This window comes from Salvelinus sp. IW2-2015, linkage group LG19 (genome assembly GCF_002910315.2).
Source record: "Salvelinus sp. IW2-2015 linkage group LG19, ASM291031v2, whole genome shotgun sequence".
NCBI lineage: Eukaryota > Metazoa > Chordata > Actinopteri > Salmoniformes > Salmonidae > Salvelinus > Salvelinus sp. IW2-2015.
Genome location: NC_036859.1, coordinates 10,192,319 through 10,216,660, shown reverse-complemented (window position 1 = coordinate 10,216,660; position 24,342 = coordinate 10,192,319). Strand labels below are relative to the sequence as shown.

At 44.5% G+C, this 24,342-nt stretch overlaps 1 protein-coding gene and 2 pseudogenes across 1 annotated transcript; 2 read left to right on the top strand and 1 right to left on the bottom strand.

Annotated features, from left to right (window-relative positions):
* Window positions 1-8,898: 8,898 nt before the first annotated feature.
* On the top strand, window positions 8,899-9,483 carry LOC139029372 (E3 ubiquitin/ISG15 ligase TRIM25-like; annotated as a pseudogene).
* A 779-nt stretch (window positions 9,484-10,262) lies between these two features.
* LOC139029371 (stonustoxin subunit beta-like) lies at window positions 10,263-14,143 on the top strand (annotated as a pseudogene).
* Window positions 14,144-14,177: 34 nt separating this feature from the next.
* On the bottom strand, window positions 14,178-21,510 carry LOC111979577 (nuclear factor of activated T-cells, cytoplasmic 4). Its single transcript, XM_024010173.2, has 13 exons — window positions 20,763-21,510; window positions 19,503-19,666; window positions 18,075-18,584; window positions 17,823-17,995; window positions 17,536-17,698; window positions 16,787-16,887; window positions 16,577-16,678; window positions 16,205-16,392; window positions 15,893-16,033; window positions 15,724-15,779; window positions 15,489-15,615; window positions 14,653-15,336; window positions 14,178-14,487 (listed from the first exon to the last, which is right to left on the bottom strand). The coding sequence occupies exons 1-13, from the start codon at window positions 20,938-20,940 to the stop codon at window positions 14,417-14,419; spliced, it is 2,658 nt and encodes an 885-aa protein (XP_023865941.1). The 5' UTR covers window positions 20,941-21,510; the 3' UTR covers window positions 14,178-14,416.
* Window positions 21,511-24,342: the final 2,832 nt, after the last annotated feature.

Sequence of the window (24,342 nt, the reverse complement as noted above, 5' to 3'; positions counted from 1 at the left end):
TGTTATGTGCACAAAGAATACTTATGCCCATTCCTATGACTGAAAACTATAAGGAAGCAATATGTTTGGCGCCTTCTATACTGGGATTGATGGATATAATTTCAAAAAAATTCTAATTTCCCTGATAATGATCAGGGTTGAGGGCATAAAATCTAAAGGTTAAAGGTAAGTTTCTATCAAAATCTATAGAACTTTGTTTCCCATATTAAAATGTTAACTCTGTATCTGACACCTGCCTATATGTAACCAGGGATCTGAGTGAGTTGTCCATTCTGGGTTGAGGACTGTCAGGTGTCTGCCATCAGTTCAGGCAGTTGCTTTGAATGTGGCACCATACACTATGTTTCCACATGCAAAGCATCTCCAACTCTTTGGACTATCTGACTGACTGGAGGCGTCACTACAGACCCTGGTTTGATTCCAGGATGTATCACATCCGGCCATGATTGGGAGTCCCATAGGGCGGCGCACAATTGACCCAGCGTCGTCTGGGTTAGAGTTTGGCTGGGGTAGGCCGTCATTGTAAATAAGAATTTGTTCTTAAGGTGCAATACCACCACCACCATCTGGACTGGAGTGTGGAACTCAGTTCATCTTCCAATCACCCACGTGGGTATTTGCTCCTAAAAACCAATGAGGAGATGGGAGAGGAGGGCGGATGTAACGCGAGCGTTGTGGCCAGCATGAGTATACAGTATGTCACACCAGGGGTGAAACTTTGGTTTTAGAAGTGGGGGGGACATAATTATTCTTATTCTTATATTATTTTTATCCAGTCGGATAAACACTCCAAACAGTCTACCCGACCGCTCGGAGGCGTCCACATGGTCCTAAAGCACACCTTTGCCTCGTTTTGTATCATATTCCAATGTGATACAAAATGCATTTTCAGAATGTGGGGGGGACATGCCACCCTCCGTCGCCAGTAAAAGTTGCACCCCTGTGTCACACATAAGCTCAGTCCTATTTTAATTTTAACCTTTATTTAACCTTTATTTAACCTTTATTTAACTAGGCAAGTCAGCTTCGGAATCAGTGTCGCGTCCACGGGAAGTTTGAGCCAACATAGGCTAATGCGATTAGCAATTAGTAAGTAACAAGATTTCCCAGGACATAAACATATCTGATATTGGCAGAAAGCTTAAATTCTTGTTAATCTAACTGCACTGTAGCTGTTACAGTGAAAGAATACCATGCTATTGTTTGAGGAGAGTACACAATTATGAACTTAAAAATGTATTAATAAACAAATTAGGCACATTTGGGCAGTCTTGATACAACATTTTGAACAGCTATGCAATGGTTCATTGGATCAGTCTAAAACGTTGCGCGCACCCTGCTGCCATCTAGTGGCCAACATCTAAATTGCGCCTGGGCTGTAATAATACATGATGGCCTTTCTCTTGCATTTCAAAGATGATGGTACAAACAAAACCAAAAAAATCATGTTTTTATCTTTGTATTATCTTTTACCAGATCTAATGTGTTATATTCTCCTACATTAATTTCACATTTACACAAACTTCGAAGTGTTTCCTTTCAAATGGTATCAAGAATATGCAGATCCTTACTTCAGGTCCTGAGCTACAGGCAGTTAGATATGGGTATGTCATTTTAGGCCAAAATTGAAAAATAAGGTCCGATTCTTAGTTGGTTGCCAATTGCCATATAAAGTCCAAAGAAGATGAAGAAGAAGAAGAAGAAGGGATTAGAAATCAGTTGTGTGCTGGGCCACGACTGGCATTCGAGGAGGACTGTGAGATGGCGGAAGCAGAAGTGTAATTTGAAGCTGAAAGCGCATAGAGTACAGTTAGCGAAAAAAGTCCAAAAATGGAACAAAAAGGGCTAAAATTGTTGTGGAAAATGAGTCTGATGAATCATTCCTTGTTGCAGTAAGTTTTTCGGATAAAAATGTGTATTTGGGAAACCCTTTTGAAGTCACGAGGATGGTGAAGAAGGCGTTGGGAAAAGTGGATGCACTCAAAGTAACCAAAAGTGGTTTGGTGTTGATATTGTGTGTATCTAGAGAGCAAAAGGAGCGTGCATTGTGGCTCGCAAAAATATCGATGCATGAAGTGAACAGCTTTGATTTTCGGAGCAGGGCACCGGTAAAAGGTGGAAACACTTTGAAGTTTGTGGAGATGTGAAATTAATGTAGGAGAATATAACACAATAGATCTGGTAAAATATTTTATTTTTAAAACATGCATTTTCTTTTTAAAACATGCATTTTCTTTTTAAAACATGCATTTTCTTTTTAAAACATGCATTTTCTTTTTATTGCATCTTCTTTGAAATGCAAAAGAAAGGCAACACATTGAGGTAGGAAGCTGGGGATTTAGATGGTGTCCACAACAGGGCAACTGTGTGTGTGCAACGTTTCAGACTGATACATTCAAGAATGAGAGAGCTACATAATATTTAGTATGAAGTCTCCCAGGTGTCCCTCGCGAGTTTGCCCAAATGTACCCAAGTGGCCTCTAAGTGGCCAAATTGGTCAATTGATACATTTTCAACTACATAACTATAGAGAACATGCAAAAATGCTATGGTAATAAAACATTTAAGTTTACAAACTCCCAGGAATGTCATACATGATGGATCATTAGCTTCCCTACATAAAAGGTACTAACAGGAGACGCGACAAGAATGCTGATCCAATGCCTCCCAACACAGAAGTGAACTATTTCAGATAAGGGCCAAGTTAGCAGCCAACACTGATCTAATGTCATAAGTGCACTCACCACAAACCAAAAAACGATTTACACACTATTTACAATTAGAGTATTTATAACACCCACAGTCCTCCACACCAGATTGTGCTGCTGCAGCCAAGTCCCATAGCTTTCTCTTTCTGCTGTGAAGCAGAGGGTAACAGCACAAGTAGTGCAGGTGACGGGAGATTTCTTGTGGCACAGAACACAACGCCGCCTCCCTGTTGTGCTTTTTTTGAGGCACATTCAGGTCTGCAGTTATGTATTTTGGCCAGGCGAGGGTGGGTGTGGAGCCAGAGACAGCACTCCTTCTTGGTCCTTTCACAGCCTGGAGGTGTGATGGGTCATTGTCCTGTTGAAAAACAAATGATAGTCCCACTAAGCGCAAACCAGATGAGATGGCGTATCGCTGCAGAATGCTGTGGTAGCCATGCTGGTTAAGTGTGCCTTGAATTCTAAATAAATCACTGACAGTGTCACCAGCAAAGAACCCCCACACCATCACACCTACTCCTCCATGCTTTACGGTGGGAAATACACATGCAGAGATCATCCGTTCACCTACTCTGCGTCTCACAAAGACACAGCGGTTGGAACCAAAAATCTAAAATTTGGACTCAGACCAAAGGACAGGTTTCCACCGGTCTAATGTCCATTGCTCGTGTTTCTTGGCCCAAGCAAGTCTCTTCTTCTTATTGGTGTCCTTTAGTAGTGGTTTCTTTGCAGCAATTCGACCATGAGGGGCTGAATCACATAGTCTCCTCTGAACAGTTGATGTTGAGATGTGTCTGTTACTTGAACTCTGTGAAGCAGAGCTCCCGAGTGGTGCAGCAGTCTAAGACAATGCATCTCAGTGCTAGAGGTGTCACTACAGACACCCTGGTTCGATTCCAGGCTGTATCATAACCAGCTGTGATTGGGAGTCCCATAGGGCAGCGTACAATTGATCCAGCGTCTTCCGGGTTTCGCCAGTGTAGGCCATCATTGTAAATAAGAATTTGTTCTTAACTGACTTCCCTAGTTAAATAAAATGTAAAGCATTTTTTTGGGCTGCAATTTCTGAGGATGACAACTCTAATGAACCTATCCTCTACAGCAGAGGTAACTCTGTGTCATCCTTTCCTGTGGAGGTCCTCATGAGAGCCAGTTTCATCATAGGGCTTGATGGTTTTTGCGACTGCACTTGTAGAAACTTTCAAAGTTCTTGAAATTTTCTGGATTGACTGACCTTCATGTCTTAAAGTAATGATGGACTGTCATTTCTCTTTGCTTATTTGAGCTGTTCTTGCCATAATATGGTATCTTCTGTGTACCACCCCTACCTTGTCACAACACAACTGATTGGCTCAAACACATTAAGAAGGAAAGAAATTCCACAAATTAACAAGGCACACCTGTTAATTGAAATGCATTCCAGGTGACTACCTCATGAAGCTGGTTGAGAGAATGCCAAGAGTGTTCAAAGCTGTCATCAAGGCAAAGGGTGGCTACTTTGAAGAATCAAAAACATAAAAGATATTTTGATTTGTTTAACACTTTTTTGGTTGCTACATGATTCCAAATGTGTTATTTCATAGTTTTGATGTCTTCCCTATTATTCTTGAATGAGAAGGTGACTGGTTCTGTATATATACAGTGCATTCGAAAAGTATTCAGACCCCTTGACTTTTCCAACATTTTGTTACGTTAAAGCCTTATTCTAAAATGTATTAAATTGTAGTCCCCCCCCCCCCCCACCCCCACATCAATCTACAAACAATACACATTCAATGACAAAGCAAAAACTGTTAGACAACCCTTGAATGAGTAGATGTGTCCCCAAAATTTTGACTGGTACTGTTTTATGTTTTTTTTTTCCGTAGTCCCCACTTTGACTTCCTCTCTCCTGGTTTCTAGAAGTGCCAGTCAATCTCTACATTGACTGAACTCACAGAAACACCCAGAATCACAGTGGTTCCTCTGGGGGATTTTGGTAAAGTGTGACATTGGTAGAGATTGGAGGACTTGTTCAAAGGGGAATGGCCCAACAAATCTAGGGCAGGTGAAAATGAACACTTTACTGTCATTCTAACATTTTCTATAGAACATTACTACTCCTCACTGTATAAAGTTCAATTCTTATTCCTCCATAGCGGGCACAGTGAAGCTCGTGCAGAGCCCCAGATCAGACCAGAGTTCTTATTATACTGTAAGTCAGTTTCAACTCCATTAATGACAAGAGTGCTGCATCTGGTCTTAGCTCGGGGCTAAATCTGCATCGTGGCAGTGTTCTGTTGATTCTAGTCATCCTCTTGTTACCATTCCTTTCATATTAGTGTTGAACTTTACTAAACTGACTCCTCCTTTCCTTTCCTTCCTTCCCTCCATCCTCTTCCCTCGTAGATTCCTGTCAGCTCACACTGGACACCCGGACAGCCCACAGGGGCCTGAGTATGTCTGAGGAGAACAGGACGGTGACAGTGAGGGCCAGGGACCACTCCTGTCCTGACTACCCAGAGAGGTTTGATCACTGGAGTGCTGTGCACTGAGGCTCTGTCAAGGCACTGCTACTGGGAGGCCAAGTAGAGGGGTAGTGGCATTAACATGGCTGTGGCATACAAAGAGATGACCAGGAGAGGAGAGGGCAACAACTCCCACTTTGGACGCAATGAGTTTGTTCTGTTCCAGAAAATGTCTGGCACAATAATGTGGCCACTAGAATACCCACCTCAACCTCTAGGCACCGGAGAAGAAGGCTGACGTTTTACATGTCCCCAACCGACTGTGTTTTTTAAACATTTTATTTGCGTTGTTTGTAACTTATTTTTTAACTTATTTTGTACATAATGTTGCCGCTATCGTCTCTTATGACCGAAAATAACTTCTATACATCAGGACTGTGATTACTCACCACAGACTGGCAGAATCCTTTTTTTCCTTTAACGAGTCTGACAAGCCCGATGCGAATGATGTACTGCTTTCCTGGGAACAGGCCCAGAACCCCGTGATTTGCGTGAAGAGGAGGCAGAGAAAAAGGGGCCAGAGGGCAGGCTGCCTTCTGAGAATTCGTAGGTGATCGAATAAACCCCCACTTCCTTCCATTCTGCTAGCAAACATGCAATCTTTGGAGAATAAAATCGATGACCTACGTGGAAGATTAAACTACCAACGGAACATTCAAAACTGTAATATCTTATGCTTCACAGAGTTGTGGCTGAACGACGACACTATCAACATACAGCTGGCTGGTTATACACTGTAACGGCAGGATAGAACAGCGGCGTCTGGTAAGACAAGTGGTGGCGGACTCTGTATTTTTGTAAATAACAGCTGGTGCACAATATCTAATGATGTCTCGAGCTATTGCTCGCTTGAAGTAGAGTATCTCATGATAAGCTGTAGACCACACTATCTACCTACAGAGTTTTAATCTGTATTTTTCATAGATGTTTACATACCACCACAGACTGAGGTTGGCACTAAGACAGCATTGAATGAGCTTTATTCCACCATAACCAAACAAGCACACGTTCACCTAGAGGCGGCGCTCCTAGTAGCCGGGGACTTTAATGCAGGGAAACTTAAATCCGTTTTACCAAATTTCTATCAGCATGTTAAATGTGCAACCAGAGGGAAAAAATCTCTGGACCACCTTTACTCCACACACAGAGACGCATACAAACCTCTCCCTCGCCCTCCACTTGGCAAATCTGACCATAATTCTATCCTCCTGATGCCTGCTTACAAGCAAAAATTTAAGCAGGAAGCACCAGTGACTAGATCCATAAAAAAAGTGGTCAGATGAAGCAGATGCTAAGCTACAGGACTGTTTTACTAGCACAGACTGGAATATGTTCCGGGATTCCTCCGATGGCATTGAGGAGTACACCACATCAGTCATTGGCTTCATCAATAAGTGCATTGTTGACGTCGTCCCCACAGTGACCGTACGTACATACTCTAATCAGAAGCCATGGATTACAGGCAACATCCGCACTGAGCTAAAGGCTAGAGATGCCGCTTTCAAGGAGCAGAACTCTAACCCGGAAGCTTATAAGAAATCCCGCTATGCCCTCCGACGAAACATTAAACAGGCTAAGCGTCAATACAGGACTAAGACCGAATCGTACTACACCGGCTCTGATGCTCGTCGGATGTGGCAGGGCTTGCACACCATTACTCCCTGTTCACTCATGACTGCACGGCCAGGCACGACTCCAACACCATCATTACGTTTGCCAATGACGCAACAGTGGTAGGCCAGATCACCGACAACGACGAGACAGCCTATAGGGAGGAGGTCAGAGACCTGGCCATGTGGTGCCAGGACAACAACCTCTCCCTCAACGTGATCAAGACAAAGGAGATGATTGTGGACTACTACTACTACTACAGAAAAGGAGGACAGAGCACACCCCCATTCTCATCAACAGGGCTGTAGTAGAGCAGGTTGAGAGCTTCAAGTTCCTTGGTGTCCACATCACCAACAAACTATCATGGTCCAAGCACACCAAGACAGTCGTGAAGAGGGCACGACAAAACCTATTCCCCCTCAGGAGATTTGGCATGGGTCCTCAGATCCTCAAAAGGTTCTATAGCTGCACCATCGAGAGCTTCCTGACTGGTTGCATCACTGCCTGGTATGGCAACTGCTCGGCTTCCGACCACAAGGTACTACAGAGGGTAGTGCGTACGGCCCAGTACATCACTGGGGCCAAGATTCCTGCTTTCCAGGGCCTCTATAACAGGCGGTGTCAGAGGAAGGCCCTAAAAATTGTCAAAGACTCCAGTCACCCTAGTCATAGACTGTTCTCTCTGCTACCGCACTGCAAGCGGTACTGGAGCACCAAGTCTAGGTCTAAGAGGCTTCTAAACAGCTTCTACCCCCCAAGCCATAAGACTCCTGAACATCTAATCAAATGGCTACCCAGACTATTTGCATTGCCCCCCCTCTCCCTCTCTTTTACACCGCTGCTACTCTGTGTTGTTATCATCTATGCATAGTCACTTTAATAACTTTACCTACATGTACATATTACCTCAACTAACCGGTGCCCCCGCACATTGACTCTGTACCGGTGCCCCCCTGTTATATAGTCTCTCTATTGTTATTTTGCTGCTGCTCTTTAATTACTTGTTACTTTTATTTCTTCTTCTTATCCATATTTTTTTTTAAACTGCATTGTTGGTTAGGGGCTTGTAAGTAAGCATTTCACCTGTTGTATTCGGCGCATGTGACTAATAAAATTTGATTTGATTTGGAGTCTGTGTTTCTACAGTGTCTCTGACCCTGGTCATTCACTCAGGCCATCTATCCTGGCTTTGAGTTTATTTGTTTCGGAGCCTGTATAGAGTTAATGTAGAGTTTAGTAATTTAGTTGCTGTCGAGTTTGTCATTTTGTATTTTTCTGGCAAAACAAGTACAATCATTGAAATACTAATTCTGTAAATACCTTCTTGATAGGTTGTGAAGTGAAAAGAAAAGTGTATCCTGTTTCCCCATTCTCTACTCTTCATTTGTCGTCATCACATCCCCATTACACATTATCATGTTTAGGTCTTCTTGACCCTATCCGACTCTCTATCCCCAAAGCCCACGGTCCTAAAAACAGATCTGCTATAGTTAGTGTCCTCTGAGGATATTGTTTTATATCAACCTCCCTCAGGCTCTGGGTTAATGGCCTCACTGTTAGCCCAAAGGCTCTTTATGATAAGTCTGATATCAGCTGTTACCCCCAAGCATATGGTGTTAGAAACACATCTGTTATCATTTGCAGAGGATGCTACTCCCCCCTTGTGGTGGTGGTTTTAGTTGAATGATGTTGGTTAGAAATGACTGCTCATATCAATGGCAATATCAATGACACTGATGATTTGTGTTTTATATAACACATGTATTGTGGTATGTTTTTAGCAAAAGTGTCACAGGTAACCTCAGTGGCAACAGCACAGCAGTGAAAGTCACAAGACATAAAGAAATTGCAAAACGCCCAGTCTGTATAGACATGAACAAATGTCATACTGTCTCTCTCTCACACACATGCACACACCCAGGGAGGTTCCTTATTCTTTGTTACAGAGTAACCTCAACCACGACTTCTGTAACTGCTAGTAGAACTAGGAATTCCTCAATTTTCACCGCAAAAAAAAATCAATACTGTTCTCTCTCTCACTCGCTCTGGCTGTTTGTCCTGGACTCTCTGAAATGGCACAGGCAGAGGAACTCATCTACCAGGATTAATTCCTCTGTCCAGTCTGTCAGGATGTGCTGAGAGATCCAGTGGCTATCCTCTGTGGACACAGTTACTGCATAGTCTGTATTGAAGGCTGCTGGGACCAGGATGAACAGAGTGGAGGAAAATACCACTGCCCCCAGTGCAGAACTACTTTCTCCTAGAGACCTGAACTGGGTAGAAATACAATTTTAGCAGAGCTGGTTGACAAGATTAGGGTCTTGGGAGTCCAAGAATCTCCTCCTGAAGATGTGGCGTGTGATTTCTAAACTGGGAAGAAGCGGAAACGAGGCAAGTCCTGTCTGGTGTGTCTGGCTGCGTTTTGTGAGATTCACCTTCAGCTCCATTTGGAATCACCCACTCTAAACAAGCATGTAATGGTTGAGGCCACCGGGCAACAGCAGGATAAGATCTGCTCTCATCATGACAGACTACTGAAGATCTAGTGCCATACTGATCAGCAGGGTGTCTGTCTGCTGTGTGTGATGGATAAACACAGGGGCCACGATAGTCTCAGCTACAGCAGAGGACAGACCGACAGGTGGGGCTTGTCATAGCATTCACACACCCCATAGGGACCAGGGGATATGAGTGCTGTATTATTTTTCTTAGTTGCGCAACTTTGTAAAGGGGGCGTGTTCTCTAAGTGTGCGAAAGTAAATATTTGTCATCACCCTCCGATTATGATTCAACATTCATCCTCTATTTCTTCATCAGACCGGAGAAAGAGATACAGAGAGGCATTTCCATACAGATGCAATGTCAGAGAACTGTTATCAAATGCATGGTCTTAACCCATAAGAGTTTAAGCTATATGGAATTGTTTTAAGAAAATCATACCAATGATCATTTTGTTTTTTTACATGTATTTAACCCCTTATTGTTTTTACACTAAAATAGTGGGGAGGGGTTCTACTAAGCTATATGGAATTGTTTTAAGGTCATACCAAGGATAATTTTGCTATTTGATTTAGAATTTTAAGACCCCTTGAAGTATCCCAAAAATATATTTAAAAAAATATTTGATTAAATGTATTTGGCCTTACTGCTATTAGCCCATACAAATGCATTGAATAACAGATTCACTACATGGAACAACAGATAGTCCCCCCCCCCCAAAAAAAAAGATCTAAAGGAAGTTTGATCTGAAGTGTGTGTCCTATATCTGAGAGATAGAAGTAAGATCAGGGAGAAAAAAAAATTAATACATGTATTTAACCCTTTATTTTTCTCAGTAAACAGTCTCCATATACTGTATACTTCCATGATTTTTTTTGACTGGTACTGGGAGATCTTCAGACGAGTCTTGCGAGCCCTGTCCTAGAACAAAACCTACATGTACGCGTTCGTGAGAGTCTCACCTTTGCATAGAGGGGTCATATTAGTGTGTAGCCAAAACTGTTCGGACGCTACAGACAAAAGTTGGCAGATCAGCTGGACCGACTTCAGATGAGTCCAAAGACGCTTGTGGGGGTCGTAGAGCAAAACGGAAAACACCATGGTGTTCATGAGTCTCATCTTTCCATACTAGTTTGTAGGCCAAACCGTTCGGACGCTACTGACGATTTTGTGAGAAGACCGATTTTCGGGATGTCTCATGGTCTGACAAACACCGCTCTAGCTCTGTCACCTTTCACCGCAGATGCGGAAGTGTCACATATGCAGATGTGGTGGATTGAGACGCATTTCAATGCAAAAAAACGGACATCTTTATCTTAAACTGACATCTTTTCATGGTGATGTTTTTATTATGCTAATTAGATTTCCGCATGGGTGCAGACATCAATCCGTAGGGGGCTTTATATGGTTACCAATAGTCCTGAGAAAGAAGCATATGAGTTGAACAAAATCATTTACAACCATTGTGGAATTCCAAAGTACATTTCTGTCTAAAATCTACAGTGTTAATATTTTAACATGATAGTCACAGCTTGTCTGTCCTTATGTCTATTTTTATTTTCAATAGAGGCAGTTGGAGAGAATTTGTGACCAATCCCAGGAGAAAATCCAAGGTAGAGAGAAGAAGGTTCAGGAGCTGAGGGAGGCTTTGGACTCTGTCCACTGAGCCACAATGTAGGGAGGAAGCTCTGTTCATCACAGAACGTTCTTGGCAAGAGCAAAGGCTTAATCATCGCTGTGACCCCTCTCTGTGTCTCCCACCAGCACTCTGCACAGACAGCAGTGGAGGACATCGAGAGGATCTTTACAGTGAGGGGATCTGATTCGCTCCTTAGAGGTGCTGTGAGGTGAGAGAGCTGATCAGAGTCCAGGAGGAGACTGGAGCAGGAGGTGACTTAGCTGAGGAAGAAAGACTGAGCTGGAGAAGCTTTTACACACACAGGATCACATCAGATTCCTCCAGGTATTATCAAGTATATTTGATCATAAAACTATATGGTCTTCGATCTGGATTTCTAATTTGCATCATTTTGTATCCTTCGCTCACTGTTCCCTCTCTAGATATGCCCATTCCTACCCCCCAGTCCTGGAACTCCAGACCTATCCAGCGTCCCGATGGGTCAGACCTGTTGTTTTGGAGCAGTGTCAAAAGCTACCTCTGAACTAACAGAGAGACTGGAAGACGTCTGGAAAGAGAATTGGTTACAGATTCTTAGAGCAGGTCTGACACTGATATGTAAAATATTCAACACCAGCACTTAAATAGAGCTTCATTACCTGCCACCTGGCGGTGGTATATGACCTATTTTATCAAACTGACAAAAATGTGTATTGCTCTTCAATCGTTTTATAAAATGAATTAGTGCATAATTGTTGATAGCCGTTTGTTGTTATTCATTGAACATTTCCCATATGCAGTCAATACAGTGGAGATTGTCCACACACCAGAGCCCCAGAGCCCCAATTATTACAATGTATCTGTCCTCTCAGAGCAATACTTCAAAAATGTATCTAAAATCAAAAAAATCTCTCATTCAATTGGGCATCCATTTCTTTCTTTATGGTCACCAGCACGCATTGTTGCTAAAGTATACAGTCGTGACCAAAAGTTTTGAGAATGACACAAATATAAATTTTCACAAAGTTTGCTGCTTCAGTGTCTTTAGATATTTTTGTCAGATGTTACTACGGAATACTGAAGTATAATTACAAGCATTTCATAAGTGTCAAATGCTTTTGTTGACAATTACATGAAGTTGATGCAAAGTGTCAATATTTGCAGTGTTGACCCTTCTTTTTCAAGACCTCTGCAATCCGCCCTGCCATGTTGTCAATTAACTTCTGGGCCACATCCTGACTGATGGCAGCCCATTCTTGCATAATCAATGCTTGGAGTTTGTCAGAATTAGTGGGTTTTTGTTTGTCCACCCGCCTCTTGAGGATTGACCACAAGTTCTCAATGGGATTAAGTTCTGGGGATTTTCCTGGCCATGGCCCCAAAATATTGATGTTTTGTTCCCCGAGCCACTTAGTTATCACTTTTGCCTAATGGCAAGGTGCTCCATCATGCTGGAAAAGGCCATGTTCGTCACCACACTGTTTCTGGATGGTTGGGAGGAGTTGCTCTCGGAGGATGTGTTGGTACCATTCTTTATTCATGGCTGTGTTCTTAGGCAAAATTGTGAGTGAGCCCACTCCTTTGGCTGAGAAGCAACCCCACACATGAATGGTCTCAGGATGCTTTACTGTTGGAATGACACAAGACTGATGGTAGCGCTCACCTTGTCTTCTCCGGACAAGCTTTTTTTCCGGATGCCCCAAACAATCGGAAGGGGATTCATCAGAGAAAATGACTTTACCCCAGTCCTCAGCAGTCCAATCCCTGTACCTTTTGCAGAATATCAGTTTGTCCCTGATGTTTCTCCTGGAGAGAAGTGGCTTCTTTGCTGCCCTTCTTCACACCAGGCCATCCTCCAAAAGTCTTCACCTCACTGTGCGTGCAGATGCACTCACACCTGCCTGCTGCCATTCCTGAGCAAGTTCTGTACTGGTGGTGCCCCGATCCCGCAGCTGAATCAACTTTAGGAGACGGTGCTGGCGCTTGCTGGACTTTCTTGGGCGCCCTGAAGCCTTCTTCACAACAATTGAACCGCTCTCCTTGAAGTTCTTGATGATCCGATAAACGGTTGTTTTAGGTGCAGTCTTACTGGCAGCAGGCAGGTGTGAGTGCAAAGCAATGATGACGGCACGTGTTTCCTTGCAGGTAACCATGGTTGGTAGAGGAAGAACAATGATTCCAAGCACCACCCTCCTTTTGAAGCTTCCAGTCTGTTATTCGAACTCAATCAGCATGACAGAGTGATCTCCAGCCTTGTCCTCGTCAACACTCACACCTGTGTTAACGAGAGAATCACTGACATGATGTCAGCTGGTCCTTTTGTGGCAGGGCTGAAATGCAGTGGAAATATTTTTGGGGGATTCAGTTCATTTGCATGGCAAAGAGGGACTTTGCAATTAATTGCAGTTCATCTGATCATTCTTCATAACATTCTGGAGTATATGCAAATTTCCATCATACAAACTGAGGCAGCAGACTTTGTGAAAATGTATTTTTGTGTCATTCTCAAAACCTTTGGCCACGACTGTACATTTATGTTATCGCACAAGGTAAGGTCTATTCTACACCAATCACACATCCTAATTATCTCTGCTGTTTTCTCCCTCTCCTCTCTCTCCACAGATTCCTGTCAGCTCACACTAAACCCAAACACAGGCTTCTACAACCTCCACCTGACTGAGGGAGACCAGGAAGTGACAATGAAGGGACCCAAACTGTGCCTCAACCATCCAGAGAGGTTCCACCTTCTCCAGATGCTGTGTAAGAAGGGTCTGTCTGGGGCCCACTTTTACTGGGAGGTAGAGTGGATAGGGAAGAGGTCCTACATAGCAGTTTCTTACAACAACATCAGCAGGATGGGCTTTGGTCCAGAAGCCCAGTTTGGCCTCAATGAGAAGTACTGGGGTTTACTTTGCACCAAAGAAGCCTGTAGTTTCCTACATAACAACATAGAGACTAAACTACCTGCCCCTGGCCCTGAGTCCTGTATGGTAGGGGTGTCCCTGGATCACATGGCTGCAGATCTGTCCTTCTACAGCGTCTCTGAAACAATTACCCTCCTCCATACTGTCCAGACTGTATTCAATCGGGCCACTCAACAAAGGGGCTTTGGACAGAGCTAAATTTATTCAGCTCCAGTGATAACAGATATTAGACTCCCAGGAGGAGAGAAAGGTAATCTATTCAAGCACACACAAGCACACTAAAACCATATACACAAACAGACCCATAACAGACATTTACTTGTATAATTTATATTGAAAACAGGTTAAAAACATTAGTCTCCCTTATATAAACTGTAACAGTTACCTTCGATCGTACTTACAACTGTGCCCTTTTATTTAATCCCCAGTCAATATTGCCATATTTGAGCAACACATCAGAAACCAAGTGCATAGGAAAAGGTGTGATATGGTATCAATAATGCACTTCATACTATAAAAACATAACAAGACAGGACAGTACTGAGCTTGTCATCCCGGTTGGCTGTCCATCTGTGAGCCCGACTGGAACGATCTGATGTCTTCTCCTATGAACTCATTCACTGCAGACACAAAAGACACAGCAACCAGTCAGACATTTATATATGAATTCATGCTGTATACTGTATCAATACATCTATACAAACAAACATGGTACAAATGTATTGTTACTCTTGTAACGGTGGAGATCAACACAAATGAGAACCTCGCACATGCAAACTTCTCACCTTCCTCTAATGTAATGTGGTGAAAGGATGATGAGCTGGCAAATTCCAGGGGGCTCTCCTGCATTTTAGGTCCAGCCTGAGCAGGTCCCCTGCCCTGGTGGTCCCATACCTCATAGTGGGAGTACGGTGGTGGGTAGAAGTCCTGATACGGGCTAGGGTTGGAAGGAGGCGAGGGGCAGACCTCATGAGGGTAGGGGTAGTGGGGGTAGGGAGAGGTAGTCATGGGGGGACGAGGGGAGGAGGAGATGGGGCTGCTGGAGGGGAAGGGACTCAGAGAGGAAGAGTGGGAGGGAGAGGGGGAAGAGGACAGGTATGGGGAGTCCAGCCAAGGGGAGGGGGAGGGAGGCTGGGGGACTCTGGGGTAAAAGGGAGGCAGTAGCTCAGTGAAGCCCAGCTCCAAGTTCTCAAAGCTGGGGTGTCTCTCCGACAGAGAACCTCTGCTCTCCTCCACAGCTTCCGGCTTGTGGCAGTACTCCTGGTAGCTCTGGCCGGGGTAGGGGGGAGAGCAGGCTGAAGGGTAGGGGGGAAGGTGGAAGGCCAGTCCTCCCTCCTCAAGCATGGGATCATTCCCCCGGTGCACACCGCTGTCCACCCTGCTGGGCCTCCTCATGGAGCAGAGTGTCACCCCCTCCAGGGGCAAGGCAGAGGGATGCGACAGCAGAGGGTCCTCCTCTTTAAACATGACTGAGGGTGAAAAATAAGTGGTAATACGTAGTCTGGTCCCTGACCACGTAGATAAATACCATGGAGATTAATTGTTCAAAATGAACCAAAAACAACAAAGATAGTTCCAGTCTCAGCGGAGAGGCTGATGGATGAAGTGAAGCGAGACTCACCTGGCAGGTACTTGAAACAGTGAGTGCTGCTCCTTTTCCTCTTCCCGTTGGAGACGTAAAGGCACACAGATACTGGGCGGCTCACTAAGAGGTCGCTATAGGCTGGAACTCGCACACACAGCAAGCACTGGGAGAGGACAACATGAACAATGTACATTACAATTCTCGTACATGTGCATGAACACTTATGCTCGCACACTCAAACACACATACACCCAGAAACATACTATTTTACCTCACTACTGTTGTCACGGTCAACATGTGCCTCCTCTTCCCACTGTAGCTTTCCATCTGGTAAATAAGGATATCAATTATACCTTATTTCATGGACGGTGCACATTGAACATTGAAGAATTGTAGACAATAACGCTTAAACACACACACTTACACACACACGTCATTACCTGTCCCTCTTTCCATAAAAAGCACTCTGGACATGGGCAGGAAGTTAGACCCACCCAACAGTAGCTCCTCCCCTCCTTCCACAGAGCAGGATGTAAGACTGACCGACTCCACCACTGGCAGCTCCTGAGCAGAGCGCTGGGCTGAGGAGAGCGATTGAGAGGAGAGAGAGAGAGAGAGAGACACAGAGAGAGAGAGAGAGAAGACAGATGATTCGCTAGGATATTGATAAATATGATACCTTATCAAAATACAAACTCAAAGAAAGTGTCAGGACAGGGAGAGTTGACTGTGATTGTTGGCTGGCTACTCACAGCACTCTATAGGAAGGGAGGCGACCTGCAGGGCCAGCACCCGTCCAGGCGGGGCCACGGGAGGGGCCAGGGGGAGGTGGGTACGGAACACTAGGCGCACACGCGTGTTCTTCCTCCCTACGTCCGTCTCTCCTTTCCTCAGCTCGATGTCCGAGTTCCTCAGCTTCAGAATGCCAGCACAGTCAATGCTGAGAGACAGAAAGGCTGTTTTATTCACCACATAGACACACACTCACACCGTACAATACCATGTACACACGTACTTAGTACACACACACATACTTATACAGGAAAGCTATTCTTTCTGCCTACTCTGTTACTCCATACAAACCTTTTGTGTGCATTCTCTTTATTTCTCTGTTAGTTACTCACAGCGCAGTCATGTTGGTATCTGGGTTGAGGGGGATGTCCAGTATTTTGGTGCCAGCTTGGACGCTCTCCTGACTGGCAGTGCCCACCATCTTCCCTGTCACCCTGAGGATCAGAAGAAACGCTTTAACAATAAAAACAAAAACACACCAAAACACTGAGGTAGCACATACAATCACAGATTCACTGTAGTATTGTCGCACGGTTGCCTACCTGTGAATCTGATAGAAAGGGTGAGGCCGGATGGACCTGTCATCAGCTGTTCCCACAAACACCTGCAATGAGAGCGGCTGTCTCTCTGTGTACCCAGTCAGCTGGGAGAGACAGAAAAGAGACGGAGGGAAGGGAGTTATTGTTTAGATCTATACTGAGGGTACAAAACATTAAGAACACCTTCCTAATATTGAGTTGCAACCCCCCTTTTGCCCTCAGAACAGCCTCAGTTCGTCGGGGCATGGACTACAAGGTGTCGAAAGCGTTCCACAGGGATGCTGGCCCATATTGACTCCAATGCTTCCCACAGTTGTGTTAAGTTGTCTGGATGTCCTTTGGGTGGTGGACCATTCTTGATACACACGGGAAACTGTTGAGCGTGGAAAAACCCAGGAGCGTTGCAGTTCTTGACACAAACTGGTGCGCCTGGCACCTAATACCATACCTCATTCAAAGGCACTTAAATCTTTTGTCTTGCACGTTCACCCTCTGAATGGCACGCATACACAATCCATGCCTCGACTGTCTCAAGGCTTAAAAATCCTTCTTTAACCTGTCTCCTCCCCTTCATCTACACTGATTGAAGTGGATTTAACAAGTGACATCAATAAGGGATCATAGTTTTCACCTGAATTCACCTGGTCAGTCTATATCATGGAAAGAGCAGATGTCCTTAATGTTTTGTACACTCAGTGCATATGTGTTAGTTTGGGATTGAAACCATAATCAATTTAAATTACTGATTATACCTTAACAACCGGATGTCCCCCTGGTGATGCCTTGACGGCTCCTCTGCTTCCCTCCGTCTCGTAGTGGGCTCGGTGGTGTGGGCGGGGCTGCACCTCGATACGCAGTTCATATTGGTCAAACTGAGTTGGCAGAGGCCAATCAAGTGGTGGCAGAGCATTGGATCTGTAAGAACAATGGACCAGTCAGATGTGTGGGCGGGGCTGAGGGGAACATCCTGGCCACCCAAAGAATAATAATGGCAAGTCAACACACTATTGAGGGATACTGTATAAACACATTGTGTAACCTGAACAGAGGGCTGTGGGTGCTGGCTCTGGTCCTCCCCCAGCCCAGAGCAGGGGGCACAGACAGGTAGTCCATGCCCATGGAGGGGGCCTCTCTCTGCTGCAGCGGCTCTGGGAGTGGGCAGTGGGAGCTATGGGCTGGAGCCTGCACTTGCTCCACCTCCCTGGGGGAAACCTGGAGGACACAAACCAGGACTTCTGGTTGAGCATGAAAACAAACTATGGAACTTAAGATTTACAAACCACCAGCTGACCTGCTCCAGTGACGTCTTCCTGGTCTTCTGTGGGATGCTCAGCTCAAAGCTGCTGTTGGGACCCTGTGACTGAGAGGTGGAGTCTCCTTCCTCCTGGTTACAAGAGTGTTCGTCAGAGTAGCTGCTCCTGCGGGAGGTGCAGGGGGAGGCCAGGGGGGAGTTCCTACGCTTCTTACCCCCCGGGGAGGTTGGCCGGGAGGAGGGAGACAGGCAGAAATGGGAAGTGGCCTCATTGAGATCCTCCTCCTCTACTAGCAGCGAATCACAGCTGGACGCAGGACTGAGCCAGCCGCGAGAAGAGGGGCTGGAGGCAGGGCTTGGGCTCAGGGACCCAGTGCCGGTGCCGCCGTCGCGGTAGCAGAATGGGTCCAGTAGGGGGAGGTATAGGCGCTCCCTCTCCCAGCCACCTCCTGTGTCCCAGTAGTTACTTCCTGCTGGGGCAGTGTCATCCTCTGGAGAGATAGTGGTGATCTGGATGCTAGGGCACTCCAACACACGGGACTCTGAGACCTGGGAGAGAGAGAGAGAGAGATGGAGAAATACAGACATACAGACAGACATAAGTCAGAACATTAACCCAGTGAGTCCCACTGCAACGCCGGCGCGATTTGGACTTCTAACAATGTGTGTTTGCGCTACAGACTTCTTGTACCAATGAATTTGTCTATTTCTTCTGCATCTGTTGGTAACAACCATTAGTCTGTGTGATTAACCGGGGCTAAGCTAGAGCGGTGTTTGTGAGACAAGGGCAGATCCAAGAAGCGGTCCGGGGGCGGGTCTTTTTACAGAAACGTCTGTAGAGTCCAAATTTGTTTGAGCTACAAACTATTAAACCTATCTATGAAAAGCTGAGACTCTCAGAAACACGGACACTGTTTGCCCTATGACACTCACAAGCTACACAAGAGTCGTTAGAAGGTACAGGGTTCTTCTACATAGAAGATCGTAGCACATCTAAGGACATAGCGTCTATAATACCGTAAAAAGCTCACATAGTTGCCGTCACAAACTCCACACGGTTGTCACTGACTAGTTGGATATTCATTTCCCACTGAGCAAATCATTTCTGTACTTACAGCATTATTTTGATCCGTTTTTTTTTGTGCTTTGCTTTGGACCTTATTTTTGTTGACATTTGAATGTGACAGTTTATGTCAAATGGTTTTGTGTTCTACTTGTAGCCCTTGTTGTCCTTAGAATGAAATGGTAAAACGCCTCATTGTGAGGCTAAATATAACGGCTGGACATGCAGATAAATGAAAGTCATGTAAATGAAAAGCTGATTTTTGCTGGGGTCTCGGGACTGATAGGGTTAACAATAGAGACATGTACAGTAGGGACCATACTGCAAGGACAGGTATGGCTTCCAGCATCTCTGTCCCACTCTCACTGACCAGGAGAGTAACTGGCCCATCTCTGACCACTCACTTGTACAGATCGCGCTGGAAGACTCTCATAAGTCCCGCTGAACTCCCTCACCAAGGCACGTCTGGGGGGCGGGGAATGCATCCCAGCCCTTTGACTGGCTGAAGAAGACGGTGGGGTAGTGATGCTGATTGGCTGGCCTACATGAGTGGCAGCCAGGTGGCTGTCTGTGACCAAACAAAAAATGTGGGAAAAGTGTCAGGAGTCTCTCAGTTACAGTTGACATGGTAAGCTGTATCCTACTGAGTTCACTGTTAAGAGAGTACAGAGCCAGAATGCATTCACGTTGAAGAGTAAAACTACTACTATAAACAGTATCCCCTAACTCTCAAGAATGGTAATAAAATAGGTAAAGAAATGTCCCTTACTGATGTTTTAACTGCACATTACACTAAACAGTTCCCTGCTGTGGTGTGGTGGTGCAGTAGACTGTACCAGAGAGTTGGGGTCACTGTAAAGCACTATGTCCACTACTGTCCAGTGTCCATTATGGATCATTGGTCAGCCTAGTGCAGCAGTTAAGAGGTACAGTACACACTGTGGTAACTCCTCTTGTAGTAAGTTTAAGGCTAGGGTGTGGTATTACTATTTTATGCCAGCGTGGGCGGCAAAGAGATGCGTGGGTGGGTGAGAGGGGTGTGTATGAAAGCAGAAAGGGGGGAAGAAGAAAGGGGGTGAAGGAGAGCGAGAGAGAAAGTAAAGGAGGGAGAACGGAGGGAGGTGTGGTGCATGCTCAGTAAACAGAGATTGAGGTTTCAATCCAGATGGCAGCTGTTAACTTCACTCACACGCACAGCTGATTAGAACCACATTGAGTTCTGCCCTTACACATACACACACACACACACACAACATACAGGCAAGCACAAGCATGCAATACACAGCACGCAAACTCCATACACATGAACACACACATCCCCCACACACACACTAGCACACACTAGGCCTACATCCAGACACATAACTTATCTATGTCCAGGTAGAGAGAGAGAGAGAGAGCGAGAGAGAGAGAGAGAGAAAGAAAGAGAGAGAGAGATCAGTAGGCCTCATACTTTTACCAATGATGAACATACTCAGATCAAGTCAAACTAAATAATTCTCATGACATACACCACACAGAAACAAATCACTACAATGTGGATTAGGCGTCAACATTGGGAACCATTGACCATCTTCTTTTTCCCTATCTGTCATTCTCTCTCTGTCAATCTCTCTCTCACTGTCAAACACATTCACACACACTATCCAAGAAATTGTTCTAACCAGTATTGCTCGATGGGAGCGACAGGGAGCTCTCTGTCCTCTCCCCTGCGATGGTGTGCTCCTGGTCCGCGTCGCGCAGCGGGGATGGGCCCCGGAGTTGGCGCGGCGGGTCCTCCTCAAAAACCAACTTGAACTCGAACTCCCCCTCCTCCCAGCCCGAACCCGGCGCGGCCCCCATCCCCTCAGCACGCGGAATAAATCAGAGAGACTGATGAAGAGAACACCCTGGATGAAAAGATTGAGATCTACCTAAGTGTGATCCAATAATAATAATACTTTCCTTGGTCCTTTAAAAAAAAAAACATCGACGTTTTCAAAATTGTATACGTTCAAGGGTAGGTCCAACATTCGTTCTTGTCATCCAGATTGTGGTCGTTCTTGCTCAGAAACTCTCTCTGTAACTTTTTATAATGTCTTCCGCCGATAAGACATCTTTTTGGACCACCGCTTCATCTATTTCATTCGAAGTTTTGGAGAAGACAAATTTTATGCGTAGGCTAGCCTATATCGTTGAGTTCTTCGAAATTCGTAAACGATCGGACCGTTATCTATCTATTCCATCACAGGCTATCAGTGTTTCATTCTATTGCTCTCTCGCCATCCTTTCTTCTATTCGACCAGAAAAAAAGTGTATCAAATATTTTTGTAGTACTTTACCCTTAATTGCCTTTGGGTGGGTTTCTCAGCACAGTTGGACCGTTACTGGAATTCCATAGGACATTTGGGTTGTCAGTCAAGGAGACCCCCTCCCCTCTCCCCCTGCCTATGTCCATGAGCTGAGGAGGTTTGGTTACTTTGAGATTTTTACCAAGTTCTTATAAATAATTAATCAGTTATGTAGCATATACTGTAGATTATTGCATACATTTCCTCTGACAGTTTGACATCACATCCTTTTATTTCCAGACGTTTTCTGCCTTCCCTCCCTCCCCCATCACCAAACTTTTTAAATGGCATCAACTCGAGCGTAATAAAAGTAATGAAGTGACCCTCTTGAGCCAGATGTTTGGCTGGTGGGCTGTTCCTCCCTGCTGTGGCCTCACTGAATGTCCCAGTGCTCTCTGTCACAAGAAGGACAATGATGCTTCGCTGTCACTCAGAGAGCATGAGGAGGCCAGGCTGTTTCCTGTGGTGTTTTACATGACAGCCCCCACCTCTCTTCTGTTTTCTTCCCTTTCTCCTCCCATTACCCCTCTCCCCCTTTCTCTTTTCCCTCCTCCGTGTCCCTCCTCCAGCTCTCCCAGGCTCACCCCCTCCCTCTCTTCCTCCCTTCCTCGCCTTGCCTTGCAAGATCTGTTTCTGATTATCCTCTGTAGTCTGTCTGCACTCTGTCTGAGACGGGAGACGAAAAGCTTAAATAAACATGCTCCCTCCCTCTCTTTCTCTAGCCCCCCCTTCTCTCCGTTGCTCACCCCTCCTCCAGTTCTCACAATCATCATGTTATACTGGAGCTGGATGCTTTTTTTCTCTCACTTTCTATGTTTCATACTTTCATGATTATATTTGGTAAATCTTTATGCGCAATCAAGATTGACTAAAGACCGCTCATTATTTAGGGTAAAATATAGTTTATATTGTGGGGGATTGGGATTTATTCTAAAGGATTGTAGAATTATCTCGCCTTCATAAGGCAAGAGATAAAAAATAGTTTTTGGGAGTTTATATAATCAGTAGGGTTTTATTTGGGAGGCATATGAGTGTTACAAATGAAACGGATGCTAATGTGGGTCAAATCCTCAGGCTGGGTTTCAGTTGCTGTTGGATGTCAACGGTTGAATGTCAAATTCATTGACAGAGGAAGGAGGATATAACAATGTGGATATCTTGCCACCATGTGGTAGAAAGGTGGAACAGTCTTTCCACAGTGTAGGAGATGATGGTGTAAATGCCTCAGTTTCCAACATATTACTACATTATCTGAAGGAACATTTTGAACGCAGTGAACATTTCAGACAAAATAACTCTCATCATATGTCCAGTATCTCCAAACACCAGTGGGAAGCATTTATGATAATATTTTAATATTTCAACTTACAGAGGAAATAGGCATACAGGTGATAACGACAGAGATGAAAGGACTGAACTAAAACCAGAGGAAGATAAGAACTGGATGGATGTTTTCGTGGCTGGGTGTATGTGTTAGACGGGAACTGAATAAAGATATCACATGTGTGTGATGCTAAGGACAATGCTTTTATACGCCTGGACAAGGGAGTATCAATTTTCACTCACTTCTCACCTTGCCCTCTCTGCGTCCTGTTTTTACCTCGTGCCCCAAACCCAGGAAATAATCAACATTCCCGCGTGAGTGTCAGTGAGCGAGTGTGTGCAAATCAAAGTTTATCGGTCTTGTACACAGATTTGCAGTAAAATCTAGCAAAACAATACACACATAATCCCTTTTTTTTTTATAAATGTTTTTTTTATACACAATGCCGGAATATATATATATATATACATATACACCGTTCAAAAGTTTGGGGTCACTTAGAAAGTTCCTTGTTTTTGAATGAGAAGCACATTTTTTGTCAATTAAAATAACATCAAATTGATCAGAAATACAGTGTAGACATTGTTAATGTTGTAAATGACTATTGTAGCTGGAAACAGCAGATTTTGAATGGAATATCTACATAGYGTACAGAGGCCCATTATCAGCAACCATCACTCCAGTCTCATCACTCCAACACCAGTCTCAATGTCAACAGTGAAGAGGCGACTCCGGGATGCTGGCCTTCTAGGCAGAGTTCCTCTGTCCAGTGTCTGTATTCTTTTGTCCATCTTAATCTTTTCTTTTATTGGCCAGTCTGAGATATGACTTTTTCTTTGCAACTCTCCCTAGAATGCCAGCATCCCAGAGTCGCCTCTTCTGTTGACGTTGAGACTGGTGTTTTGCGGGTATTATTAAATGAAACTGCCAGTTGCAGACTTGTTAGGAATCTGTTTCTCAAACTAGACACTCTAATGTACTTGTCCTCTTACTCAGTTGTGCACCGAGGCCTTCCACTCCTCTTTCTATTCTGGTTAGAGCCAGTTTGCTCTGTTCTGTGAAGGGAGTAGTACATAGCGTGGTACGAGATCTTCAGTTTCTTGGCAATTTCTCGCATGGAATAGCCTTAATTTCTCAGAACAAGAATAGACTGAGTTTCAGAAGAAGGTTCTTTGTTTCTGGCCATTTTGAGCCTGTAATCAAACACACAAATGCTGATGCTCCAGATACACAACTAGTCTAAAGGCCAGTTTTATTGCTTCTTTAATCAGACAACAGTTTTCAGTTGTGCTAACATAATTGCAAAATGGGTTTCTAATGATCAATTAGCCTTTTATAATGATAAACTTGGATGAGCTAACACAACGTGCCATTGGAACACAGGAGTGATGGTTGCTGATAATGGGCCTCTGTACGCCGATGTAGATATTCCATTAAAAATCTGCCGTTTCCAACTACAATAGTCATTTACAACATCTACACTGTATTCTGATCAATTTGATGTTATTTTAATGGGGGAAAAAATAGTTTTTCTTTCAAAACAAGGACATTTCTAAGTCACTCCAAACGTTTGAACGGTAGTGTATATAT